General features: G+C 40.7%; 1 protein-coding gene across 3 annotated transcripts in view; it reads right to left on the bottom strand.

Annotated features, from left to right (window-relative positions):
• Positions 1-13652, bottom strand: part of dnah5 (dynein, axonemal, heavy chain 5) — a 106651-nt gene that overhangs the window by 74872 nt on the left and 18127 nt on the right. The window contains exons 20-38 of one of the 3 annotated variants that reach the window (XM_069655901.1): positions 13128-13305; positions 12589-12843; positions 10588-10787; positions 10405-10498; positions 9714-9856; positions 8717-8793; positions 8523-8647; positions 8122-8357; positions 7566-7784; positions 6744-6806; positions 6384-6622; positions 4570-4717; positions 4314-4406; positions 3380-3579; positions 3036-3189; positions 2495-2658; positions 2105-2261; positions 1637-1849; positions 1273-1497 (exon numbers count right to left, since the gene is read on the bottom strand). In XM_069655901.1, the coding sequence (XP_069512002.1) occupies positions 1273-1497; positions 1637-1849; positions 2105-2261; positions 2495-2658; positions 3036-3189; positions 3380-3579; positions 4314-4406; positions 4570-4717; positions 6384-6622; positions 6744-6806; positions 7566-7784; positions 8122-8357; positions 8523-8647; positions 8717-8793; positions 9714-9856; positions 10405-10498; positions 10588-10787; positions 12589-12843; positions 13128-13305 (3183 nt within the window). Of the gene's footprint in view, positions 1-1272; positions 1498-1636; positions 1850-2104; positions 2262-2494; positions 2659-3035; positions 3190-3379; positions 3580-4313; positions 4407-4569; positions 4718-6383; positions 6623-6743; positions 6807-7565; positions 7785-8121; positions 8358-8522; positions 8648-8716; positions 8794-9713; positions 9857-10383; positions 10499-10587; positions 10788-12588; positions 12844-13127; positions 13306-13652 lie in introns of all 3 variants that reach the window. The other 2 variants (XM_069655902.1, XM_069655903.1) reach the window with 2 other exon arrangements.

Genomic DNA, 13652 nt, shown 5'->3' with positions numbered 1-13652 from the left:
AGGAGGGAGCGTTGGAAGGGCAGGGTGTAGGAAGGGGCACGAGGTGACAGGAAGGTTACATCAAGGTGGGAATAGTGAAAGAGGCAGGAAAGGAGAGGATGAAAGGAAAGGTCACAGGGCATAAAATGAAAATGAGGTGGAAGAAAGGAAAGGAAGTAGTGAAAAGAGGCAGCAGAATGAGGAGGGTGATGAGTTGATAGATGAAATACAAAGAGTAAAAATATGTAAGAAGGGAAAATAAGATGGGATGGAAAAGAGGCAACAGTCAGGAGAAATTGTAAAGGAAGTGAAGACGACAACGAGAATATGTTTGGAAACAATGTTTTGAGCACAATATGTGGGAGAGAGATATAACAGGAGAAGAAAAAATGAATAAAGTATGATGGGATTGAATAATACAAAAAAAACACACATCCAAAAGTTACATCACACCTGCTCTATTCACCTGAGACAAGGCCAGGTAATTTACTTTGCCTGGAGGGGAGACTTCAAAGATAGTCCTTTCTCTAGATCTAAAACTCATTTGGATTTTTGTCGGATACGACTGTTTCTTTGTAAACTTCTAGCCGTATCCCCTGGGTGCTAAATATCAAAAGAAGTGTCATAAAAGGGTTGCTATTTTAAACAAGGGATTCTGATCATGACAACGTGTACAGATACTGTAAAAAGCTTGTTGTATGGTTAATGTATTTCAGTTTACTGAGCCATCATGCAAAACTTAAAGTAATAATCTCGAAGATTTTCAATTTTTCATTTAAATACATTTATTTTAAGTCACTATCTATCGCCGAGTGAGGTAACACGATGGTGATTGCATGTGTGACGTCCACGGTTGGCTCCGGTTGTAACTCTTGATTTTCCTCGCTGGCGGTCGCTTTCCTTTTCGGACTGTTTGCCTTCATTTGACCGTCGAATGTGTTTCTTGTTCTTTGGATTTTCCATTATTTTTGAAGTTGTATCTGTAGTCATCGATCTTTTCTTTGTTTGTTCAGCCATAGTAGATTACTGTTTACTCACAACACCGGAAGAGACCAGAAAAAGCAGCGGCTTAGCTCCGCCTACCCACTCTGGGAGACCAACCACTGCTGGGTGATGGAAAACACGTCACTAACTGGGCGCCGCTTGTGATTTTTTTCCACGAAGGTGGCCACAGACACCCGGGGGCCATAGGCTCGATCACCATTGTGTTACCTCATTCTGCGATAGATAGTGACTTAATAGACTTTGAGATTATCACTTTAAGTAGTGCTAAATGACTGACACCATACTTACCAAGTCATCAAATATGTCCCTCTGGTGGACATGGATGGTGATGAGGGTCTCATACTTGGTCCTCTCGACTGTCCCCAGGTCTTTCGTGGTCATGTCAATCAGTGTGTTGAGCAGGTCCAGGAAGAGTTGGTTTGTTTTGGCCATAATGCGGCGATCATATCGAGCGTTGGTCAGAGCCTCCTCAGAGTCCCTGGTCCATATCATCTGAATACCTAGCAAGCCCACCTGAATGAAGGACAGTAGTATTTTGTAATCACATAACTTCAAGAGTTTTTAAAATATCAGAGAAATCCACAAAAAAAAAAAAATTTTTTTTTTTAAAGATAATTATTTTCTTTTCTCTTTGAATCAAACTATGATGTACCTGAGAAGGGAAGGAGTTGAGGAAGTCGATGAGCTGGAAGCCAGAGTCCTGGATGTTTAGGGCTGCCTGTTTGATCACCAGGTGCAAAGACCTCTGGGATTCCTTCAGCAGAGCGTTGAGCCAAACCTCGACGTTCCCCTCTGCTGTGACAGAGCGCTCCAGCTCCACACTCTCCCCTTCCCGTGATGACACAGCCAGAATACGGTCATATACCTGAGGATGAATTGATTATTGTAGTACAATGGCATATCAATATAACTCTCTGAGACACTACTCTGATGAGTCACTTCATTTTCAGGGCTTTCTATCAAATGTTTTCTGTCTGTTGGCAATCTTTTTTTTTTCTAACCATCAATTTTACAGAAAATCTCACATCAGAGGGTTTGTAAGAAGCTGCTGTTCCGTTACACTGTCCTGCCTGGTGAGGTGTGTAATATTAACAATAGAAACACTCCATATAAAATGTACCTTGTCATGGAATCGGACACATTTGATGTTGTCGAAGACGTTGAGAAGGTGCGCCTGGATGGTGTGGGAGTCAGAGGCCTGGCCCAGGATCTCCAACAGGGCAGGGTCTGAGACGAAGAAGAAGCGGGGAAACAGCAGACGCTTCTTCTCCAAATAGCTGTTTGACAGCATGAAAAAAATAAAGTAAACTGCAAGAGTTTGCTGAAAGCAAGTTGTGCTTGAAAAACTCAACAAACCAGACAGATGCACAATGGTTGTCTGGCTCTTTGTAACAGCTTTGAATAGCACTCTCTCCTCCTTTTGATTATTGTTTCAAAGGTTTTTAAGACTAAAAACATTCAAATTGTTTTGATGTGTGATTTGATTCCTATAATCATCCTTTGTACTCACCCTGTAAGTGATTTCTGGCAGATCTCAAGCTGCTCGAGGAGGTGAGGGAGCAGCTGTCCCATAGTCTCATCTCCCACACACGACTGTATTACATTGGGCATCTCGTGGGCTCGCATCATGATCTTCACCCATGATTTGTCGATGTTGGAAAAACGCTTTGCTTCCTAAGAACAGTCAAGCCAATGATGAATTATATACATTTTGATCTAAATGTCAATTAGCATTTGATTTATAGTGCAGTGTTGAAACTGAAATAAAAGAATTGCATAAGACACTAATGTTGTGAAACACAAAGAATAATTGAGCACGATATTTGCAGTAATTCTAAATGTTAGGCGGCTGTGTTTTACAGATGCACACTATCAAAACATTTCTTATCACTAATTAAGGATTTGTGTGTCCAAATACTATGGTAATGAAATGCAAATGTAAGGCATGAAGAGGGAAAGAACAATTAGAACAGACTTTTGTGTTTTAGCCCAAAAACAACTGAACAATGTCACAGAATCAAACATCTTTACTTCACTGAGGCATAATCTACCTTAGGCAGCTGCTTAGCGATGTCTCCGCCCACAAACACAGCTTCCAGGTAGATCCAGAGGTTTTGGACGGTCATCCAGTTTTCTATGATATCAGTGGTGTTGGAAAGATTCTGAACCCACTTCTGAATCTGGCCTTTAAACGGGGTGTTGTACCTGGGAAATAGCAGACAACAACATGTAAGTCTTACAATATATCACAAATAGTGACAGCTTGTATCGCTGTAAAACAAATATCAAGCAGGGGGACTGAACAAATCTCCCATAGAAAATGTTCTGATGGGGTTGAATTTTACCATCATCAAAAGCCCAATGCTGATTATTGTGGCGATCAACAGTGACTTGCCTGTTGCTCATCAGAGACCCCAACATCATCAGGCTATCCTCCATGCTGGCGATGATCTCTGACGTGCTGTCTCCTCTCAGCAGCAGTTCTCCACGGGTCTTAAAGTTGGCAAACGTGAAAGTCTTGTTGTCCCACTCGGCGATCACCTGCTTCAGCTTCTGTTCAATATCCCGCTCTTTCACTGCACTGATACAGATATCCTGTGAAAACAATGTACATATTTCAATTGCCACGTCAGGATATGAGTACCTACAGTAGATATCAGAGGAGGAAAAAGAGATGATCGCCACAAATTTCAAGTAGAAAGGAAATAATATGATCAATATCAATATTCCCAATATCCCTTTTTGCAAGTAAAGAGTGTTTTACTTATCCTGACACTGAGCATTTTGTCGTGCTTGCGAGTCCTATCACCAGTGTTTTTTTGGTTGCTACAACACCTTTTTAACATAAACCAATAGAAATATGTTTTAAATGTTTTTGCAAGCCTGACTGATGACAAAACACTAAATAAACAAAAAACTGAAACAGACAGTCCATAAAAATGTCTAGTTTTTTATCATCAGAGATAAACCGTTATTGATATGTCAATGGTCTATTAAATGAGCTTTATGAAAACAATGCATTAAGTTAGGTGCCAAGATTGATGCTCACTGTATTGTGAAAATGAGATTAAGCCATATTGATTTTTTTTTTTACTACGCATGTAATACATCATCTTTATTGATTTTTTTTTAACTAGCAATAAAAATGTTGGAAATATGTTAATGTCTGCAAAACAACTTATTTTAAAAGCATCAATAGCATGCATTTAACAACTGAAAACGTGTAAGGGTTCAATTTTATTTATCATCAACTATGTCCTTTACAAAATAAAGCCAATTTATTAATTGTTCTTGGTCTGCATAGGTAGCCTATTATTAATTATTCTTACCTCAATCTCCTCTTTATACTTGAGCAGAGGAGCCTCCATGATGTTGCGTAGTTTGAATGTCTCACTTTCCACCTCAAAGGTATGACCGGTCACCTTGGTACATCATTTATTCAATTAAGTACAGAAATGACTGTCTATTGATACAACGGTCAAGACAACGGATATTATTATTCTTACATAAGTATAACAGAATCTGTTGATAATCTTATGTTTAAACAGCTGGTAAAAGGTGTGTTGATGGCTTTGTTTAACTGACCTCGGTAATTCTCTTCCAGTGGCGAGTCATCATAGCCTTGTTAGTCATGAGCTCCAGCAGGGGGCAGCACTCACTGAATTCATCTATTGTTTTCTTCAGGTCCAGGAAAGCTTGCCACTCTTTAAGAGCTCGGGGCAGCTTGCGACATCTGGAAGTTAAAGGATACAACAGTCAACAAACGTGTAGCTAATACCCGTCTTCCAAGCTGCACGATGACGCTGCACTAAGTCCAATGAGTGAGCTTATCCATCCTTTTGTGGCACTCATGAAAGTGTAACAAAGTGTTACTTTGTTACACTTCTAAAACTGATAGGCAGCATTATATCCAGAGGTCGTCCTGTCTTTCCAACTATTACGTCAGAACATACTCCCCATGTGACTTCTCACTGCTTAAAACCTTAAACACGTTTTGTACCTTTAGGAGAAATCAAAAGTGAAGACACATTAAAAAACACTTTTTTCTTGTTAATTCAAGAAGGAATGCCTTCACAGAGGACAGGACAGAGAGCAAAGATAAACGTGTATAGAAAAGGTGAAATTGATATCCGTCTGAGCATTCATGCAAAAGATGAATGAAAATAAGTTGATGTGGAAGGACTTTATCAGGTCAGAAAGAGGTTGATAGTGGGGGGGAGGAAAAAACAAAAAAAATATTTCATTATCCTTTTTTATGTATTTTCGCTCTGTTGATTAAAGTCTCTGGATTTGATAGTCAGTCACTTCCTTTGGGAGAACGATGACCTGATTACTTTGTGCATTTTTCTAGTTGAATTATTAAACACTTTATCGGCGGAGCTGCGTTTAGTCTAGTTTTGTTTTTATCAGTTCAGAGAGTGCTTGAGAGAGTGCTTGATGTTTCCTAAATGTGTCTGCGGATCAGCACAACTCGGGTTAAAACGGTTCAATACTGATTAGTTTAATTACTTTAGGGGCCATGTGGAGTTTTCTTTTATTAAATAAAAGTTATGTTTATTTTCAGTGGAACTTTTCAAAATGCACTGAGTGTATCCTTGAGGTCTAATGTCTGTGTTGAGTGCATTTTAATAATAATGATAATAATAATACATTTTATTTATACAGTGCTTTGAAAAGTACTCACAGACGCTTTGCATGATAAAAACAATAGCAAAGACAATATGCAATAAACAGTATAAACAATCAAGGTGTAGAAGTTACAGAAGGACTGGGGTGATATAATCTCTGGTGCGAGAGTGGGTGAGCAGACGGGCAGCTGAGTTTTGGATTTATTGTAGTTTATTGAGGATTTTGGAGGATGTGCCATAAAGGATGCTGTTGCAGTAGTCCAGTCAGTGATGGATGCATGGATGAGCGTTTCGGCTGCTGAGAAGGAGAAGAACGGGTGAAGAAGGGCAATGTTTTTGAGATGGAAAAAGGCAGTTTTTTGAGATGTGGTTAACGTGACGATCGAAGGAGAGAGATTGATCGAAGACGACACCAAGATTACGGACGTGTGTGGAAGCGGGAACAGTGGAGCCATCAATGCAGAGGGAGAAGTCGGGCAGGATGTAATGAGTGATTTGGGGCCGATAATGAGGACTGCAGATTTGTTGCTGTTGAGTTTGAGGAAGTTTGCATGCACCCAGGTTTGTTTTATTCCTTACTGAACTTTAGCAAAGCCATATATAATATTTGTATTTGAAATCCAGTAATGTTTAAGTCCACGTTTACAAGCTTGCACTTTTCTTCTACCCTGTCACCCACAAAGAGACAGTTCCATCGTGCCACTAGAAGTCTAAAACTCAATATATGTTATATATCAATAAGATTATATAACAGTAAAGTAACTGCCCAACCTTGTCTGAAAGTCCAGTAGCTCGTTATTGATCTTCTCGATGTGGATGTCAGCCCAGAGGATGTCGTAGTAACCGTTGACTGTTTCAATGACATTGTTGTAAAGGCCGTACAACTTCTGCAGCAGAGCCAGCTGCTTCCTAATCTCCAACAGCTGAGGATGCTGGGTAACAGGGAGTCCAAACAACTCCTCTCCACCTGTGTACGTGATGTACTTCCTGAACAGGTTGTCAAATCGATTCTGAAGAGGAGAAAGGCAACAGCTCATTCCAAATCAGTACAGTGCTTACAATTAAGGTAAAACCAAAATGACAAACACACTAAATGTGGCAGACTGAATAATTATTTTAAACTTAACAAACCTGGAACATGATGAGTCTATCACTGGCATCCTGAGGAGCTAGCCCCACCACCATGGGGCCATCCTGAAACAGAGAGGACACAGTGAGTGTATGGCTCTCTTTCTATGCGTGTTACTGTCCTGCTGATTTCCTTTGGATTACTCTATTATCCAGGTCAAGGGTTCCCATACCCCGGTCCGCGGACCGGTATTGGGCCGTAGGTTGTTCAGCACCGGGCTGCGAAACCCAATAGGTGTCAGTGACATTCCAAACTTACGCAGAGTCAGAACCGTCGAATGGGCTGTGTGAAGTGTGCAACCGCACTAAAGACACTTCAAAAGTCGCCCAATTCAGCTGGAAAAAGTGTGGACCTGGAAACCCTGACTTTGCATCCCATGAAACTTTGATCATGAAGCCTGAGGCCCCTCTAAAGCTCTGTGTTTATCAGTGAAATATATGAACTACACAACATATGGGCATACGACAGCCTGTGGAGGCGATGTTTATACTTCAACTGTGCGCAGAAATACGGACAGATCGTTAATAATTCAGGTATGAACATCAAAACACACACAGGTCTGCGTCATATTTGCTCCTCTCCTAACGTCTGTCTCCTCCCCGCGCGGCATCTCTGATAAACTACTTATTAGGGTTTTCAAAGAAATACGGGACCGATCGAAAAGCTATTGAGTCATGGGCAGACCCTGAGAAACACACACAGATCAGTCACTGCGCTGCATGATTATAAACTGCTCACTGCTGGATCACATTATAAATTCAGATAAACTGCTAGGAGACAATTACACTTCATAAAATATCACTTATATCTCCCTTTCCCTCTACCTTGTCATAATCCTGGTAAAAGTATTGACAGTCTTCCAGGAAGGTTCCCACATTGCTGACGAGCTCTCCTCTGAAGTTCGGCTGCAGGGTCACCAGCTCGTTCTGCACCTCTGTGCTGCGGGACAGCAGCTTCTCCCAAGTGTAGCGCAGAGTATCCACCTTATCTGCCTCCTCTTTTGCCACTGACAGCTCATATTTATGTAGCATGGCATAGGACTCCTGCAACAAAGAAAACATTGTTTACATCTTTTATTGTTGGCAGGTCATGCATACGTCCTCATCTGGGCAACAAAACAAACATTTAGGTAACCCATTAAAGTTTAAGCTCCGGCATTTCCTTCACTCTGAAATTTAGCTTTAAGACTCAATTTAAATACTTTTATAAACATCACACCAAGGATGATGTAACTATCTATACATAGAAAACCATTCTCATTATATACACTACTGAGATACTCTCATGTTCAACCCTGGTGACATCAAGTCCCATGCTGTGTGAATGGGTAAGTGGTTAGCAACTACCATGCTGTATGAAAGACCCCATGCTATGCTGTACCTCTATGGGACCAACTTGAAAATCAATAGATATTTGGTGCTCTCTGATCTCCTTTAGCGCTGCCATGGCGATGCGGATGTCATCCAGGTCTTTGATCTGCCGATTCAGTTTCTTTCCAGCTTCATCAACAAAGGCAAAGATCTGCTCCATCTCTGAGCGGTACTTCCTGTTGCAGTAAAGTCCGTAGTCCACCATCCAGTTCTTGGTTTCAGCAGTAAGGGATATCTGCAGGTCCGCTGGTACAAAGAAATACACGCATGCAGAGATCAGTAATGGAGTGGCTAACTGTCAGTTTCCTAATTGGAAATGAAGAACTTTTAAAAGTGGTGTGTTTTATCAAAGCAAGGTATTAATGATGCTGTAAGTACAAGTTCCAACAAAGAATTGCAACCTGGTCTGACCTGTGAATAGAGCCAAAGCTCCTACAGTGATGTACTGTGGCTCAGAGTTTATTTCCAGCTCCAGATCTCGATAAAAAAGAATCTGGCTCTCAAACTCCGACAGCAAGGGGCTGCCCTGGATAAATCTATAAAAAAACAAACAGTTAGTTCTCAGTGGTAACAGATATGTGTATCAGTCCTTCAGCTTCTCATACTTTCGCATGGTGTCTTCACGGTCCTTTCTCCAGATGTGATGGTATCGGCTAAAGCGGTCCAGGGCAGTCATCACTTCCTGCACAATATGAATGAGACATGCTTAAGAAATGTTACATGTATATTTTGGAATAAATTACAGATGATTCGTAAAATGATGATTTCCATCGTAGGAGGTCATGGAGTTTAAGTACAGAAGCGAGTTACAGTTGTTGCATTTGTCTATTTGAAGCTGACAGACGTAAAAACAGGTTATAACAAAAATAGAAAATATGAAGGCAAAAGAAAAGTTACATTCTGATATAATTGTAAAATTATCGTATGCCACTGTCAGTCAAAGCTGGTGTTGTCTGTAATCGACAGGAGCAAAAATATTTGATATTGTACAACCTTCTCCATAGCTATGGCGCCAAACAGCTCATGGTTTCGCCTATTCTACATTCCTACAACACCCAGCATGCATTGTGCCCTTCCCTCTGAAATGAGCGGCCAGCGAGATATGCTGGAGTGAAATACTACCGTTTATGCTACAGGCAATGGCTCAGAGCGGTACAGAATCCGAAATACGATGAGAATATACCGGTGGATCGTCTAAAAATTCTTCGGGTCTGCAGTCTACATTTCAAACCCTGACGACTTTGAACGAAACATGACTCAGTTATAAATGTGGAATGTCTTGGAGGGAAAACAGTAGAGCAGGCAGCGTTTCAAGGCACCTCACTGAACAAATGATTACATTTTACGGTACGTGTCTTTCTCAATTAAACACTTCAGACATCTGAGGCGGGCGTCCTATATTCAGGAAGTGTAGTTTAGCAAGTTCCCTGGCCTTCGGAGATTTTCCAGGGCCCATTGGAGAAGCAGATAGCGTCCTCCAAATGCACAGAGCAAAACTGCATTTTTTTCCTACCATAATGGTATTAGCTCCCCATAACAGCATGATAGGACTGAGGTTGATAATTGGCAAACTGGTCCTTTAAAAAACATTAAGGAATGTACCTTTTTGGTGGAGCTGATGGAGGTGCTGAGAACAGACACCAGCTTGACTATCTCCTTGTTCTCAAACACACTCTTGTAGTAGTTTCTAGCTTGGAAGGGGATAGCGAGGATCACAGATGCTGAAGTGTCTGAAGTGCTGCCATCTGGAAAGAACAGAGTTTAGAGGACATGAAAGATACGGCACAGAGTGAGGTTTGGACAGGAGGGATGTAAACCCTCTTTCCTTTGAACCCTTTCTTTATAATTATGCAATGATACAAATTGTGTGTGTTCACTGAAATAAATGTGTAATACAGCTTTTCAACTAAAGGTTTGTGCTCTTTCAACATATTAATCATACTGTAACTTCACCATCCATCATTAGGCAGAGCTTCACAACATTACCTCCATGTTAGCGCATTGTGGCTGAAAAGGCTGCTTAATCTGACTGCGGATTTTAAATGTCTTATTTAAAAGTCTTCCTCCCAAAGTCTCTGACATATTCATGGACTTTACATTTACATATTTCTGTCTGCTCCTGGTCAGATGTGGCTTTGCTCTGCTGAGCTGTGAAATAAGGAGATCTGATTATCAAGCGACTGTGGTGCACTAGCTAATGATCAGTGATCTGGTCTGCATGTTGAGAACAATATGGATAAATCACTCTGAGACCACAAAAATACAGAGGTACAGATCTCAAGTCGTCTCATACCAGCCAGGCTTCTGTATGTCGTTGCTCCATCCTCTGATTCACTCTCAGAGCTTTCCTGTTTCAAAGCTGCCATCCGTCTTTCATTCATTTTTCTCTGTAAAAGGGAAAACATATGGGAAGGCTTCAAGGTTTGTTTGGTAGACTACAGGACCATCATTAATTTGTTTGATCAGATAAACCCACCTTAGAGATCCGTTCCTTACTCCACTGGCTGACTCCTTTGCTGACACTGACTACACACTCTACAGCCCGGTTTAGAGCCTGTTGGACCTCTTCAAGAGCTGGAACCATGGCGATGTTAGGGATGGAGAGAGTCACATTGACTCGGAAGATTGCCTGCTGGCCACTGCTTTTGCCACGACTGGGTGAGTCAGTCTCTGGTACTGAGGGAGGGAAGAGGTGTAGACAAAAGTAGGTTAGATTATAAATCTCACAAGCCAGAATCTATAGTATCCAATTCTGTTGACATTAAAGTGATAATTTCGAAAGTTTTCATTGAAATAAATGTCTGTTAAGTCACTATCTATCAAAGAATGAGGTAACACAATGGTGATTGAGCCTACGGCCCAATGATGAACGCCTTTGCATTTGCAGTATTACAGACTGGGTGTCTGTGGCAGCTTTCGCGCCCAGTTAGTGACACGTTTTCCATCACTCAGCAGTGGTTGGTCTGCCAGAGAGGGTAGGCCGAGCTAAGCGGCTGCTTTTCTAGTCTCTGCAAGTGTTGCGAGTAAACAGTAATCTTCTATGGCTGAACAAACAAAGAAAAGGTCAATGACTACAGATACAACTTCAAAAATAAGTGAAAATCCAAAGAAGAAGAAACAAATTCGACGCTCAGATGAAGGCAAACAGTCTGAAAAGGAAAGCGACCGTCAGCAAGGGAAATCAAGAGCTGGAAAAACTGTGGACGTCACACATGCAACACTGTCTGGATATCTGAGAAGTGTGCTCCCACAATTACTGTTTATCGCCATGGGTGAGTGTGACATGTAGTGTAAAAGAGCTCGTAGAGCTTGTTAAAGAAAGCAACAAATGTTTGCGCCAGGTAAAAAGAAACTTCCGGTCTGTGGCTTAGGGCATGCAATGCACTTTTCCTCATACGCTTTAGTGGAGAGTATAAAGGCTCCAGTACGAGTTTCCAATCACCTACACTTACTCTAAATATACTTTTACAGCTGTGGTTTAGAGTTTAATAAGCTGCTGACAGTAGGAATGGTCATGACATATTCTTGGTAGATGACTTTAAATGTTTATAGCAGATATAAATATAAAGTTTTATATTCCTCGAACACACTTTTATTGTTACATTCAAATTGGCTTTAAACAAAACTCATTATTATTGAAGTATGAGAAAGCTGAACATTTTTGCTAATCTTGTTATGAAAGCATGATGATCAATGCAGCATATGACAGATTGAATACTCATGATAAGACTAAAACTAATAATAGACAGGACTTGTGTTTTACCTAGTTGACCAGCCTTACAGAAACATAAAACAAGGTCATTTAAAAACAGCGTGTCAGTACATGTAGTATAAGTAATGTAGTTAATATGATTATTCATGTTCTGCAGAGTCCAGGATGTGCCAAAAATAACTGCACTTATATGAAATGTTGTCATGTCCATTTATTCTGGTCTTCTTTTTTAAAGAGACATTAAGACATTTCTTGGCATGAAAAAAACAAATCCCAAACTGTATATTCTAGGTGTAAGCTCAATGTCTGGTCAGAAGGCAGGGATCGTGTTGAATGCCTCAGGCCATTTCATCCTGCATGTTTTGCTCGATATACATCCACCTACTTAATCAATGTGGGATGATAAAATCAAATCTTCCTTAGGAAACGTTATCAAATGCATTTCAAGTAACTTTAGAGGTAGAGCCCTGCTATGTTTTGCTGTCTCAAAATAAAGAGGAATGTGATAAAAACAGCCCTTATCAGATTAAATATTGACTAAGGGCATCTTCGAAGTAAAAAAAATACACTGCTGACAGCGTGGTATTTGCACAGAGAAAAGATAACTGGGCTAAGGATGAGAGAGGCCACGTTTGCGACATCATTCAACAAGTTATGGATTATAACTATATCAAAACATAAAAGAAAATTTTTATATGATTTTTTTTTATGATTAATATTAAGAGAAGCAAAAGTACAGCAGAGCAGAGTGTTTACACAACCCACCCAAGAAATGCATGAGGGAGGAGGCGTGGATGCGCTTGCGTAACATCTCCAGGGTGTTGCGTGTCAGTCTGAGCAAAGCATCGATGTTGCGGTGGTTGAAGTAGGAGAGCAGCTGCTGGGCTTCCTCCTCCATCACTTCCATCAGGTCCCTCTTCTTCTTCCTCCTCATCAAGGGAGAGGAAGGGCCAACGCTGGCGGGAGGGATCAGGGTGTTTCTGGAGAAGAGACGGCCCTCTGAGCGGCCCTCATCTTCACCTGAGATTCAAGAGTCGATACATTTGTAGAGCACATGAAGCTCCTTGACCTGGGTTCCCATTATCTGATGATGACTTTCATATATGAGAGAAACAGAAAACCTCTCACGGAGCAAATACCAAAACACTTTAAACATATTATACAGATTAACTCTGTTTTATAAGTAAATTGGTTCCTGATTTTCTTGATACAATATTAAAAAAAACAAGTTAAGCTAATGTTAAAACAAACAGCACCTATCATGTCCTTTTCTATTTGATCTCTGAAGGATGATGTTAGTGTACCTTCACTGTCAATGTGATCTATGGTCTTGCTCTCCGCACAGCTTTCTTCCTCAGTCTTCTCCACCTCCTCTCTCTGACTGTGGTCAAACTCCAGCAGCATGTTGATCAGTTCATTAGCAGCCTCCTCCACCAGTGAGCTCTTCGTGTGGAGACTCTGGGCTTGTCTTATGCACAGGTCCTATGCACATATGTACAGACGACACGTGGATTAAATATGCCATATAAGGATTATATATCATCACCTCTCTGGTTTCACCGGGGCCATAATTAAACTCTGTATAGTTTTTTTGTGGATGCAAAGGGCACAGGATTCACAGTGTAATAACATGAAAATTACATGAACACTTTCCTCTTATTTTAATTGAATATAATTCAACTCTACATAAAGAACTGTAATGAAGTCACTGCGGCACAAAATGAATTATATCAGCTTCTACAAGTGTCAGTGATTTCTTCACAGTATTGGATCCAGAGTGCAGTGAGGGCATTATTCACATAGATATAATGTTGTAAGGATTGATTATT

Source organism: Semicossyphus pulcher, unplaced genomic scaffold (assembly GCF_022749685.1).
Source record: "Semicossyphus pulcher isolate SPU_LCO1_2020_fin unplaced genomic scaffold, fSemPul1.0.p SCAF_9, whole genome shotgun sequence".
Taxonomy (NCBI): Eukaryota; Metazoa; Chordata; class Actinopteri; order Labriformes; family Labridae; genus Semicossyphus; species Semicossyphus pulcher.
The sequence above is the reverse complement of the archived record's forward strand: the minus strand, read 5'-3'. Positions and strand labels throughout refer to the sequence as shown.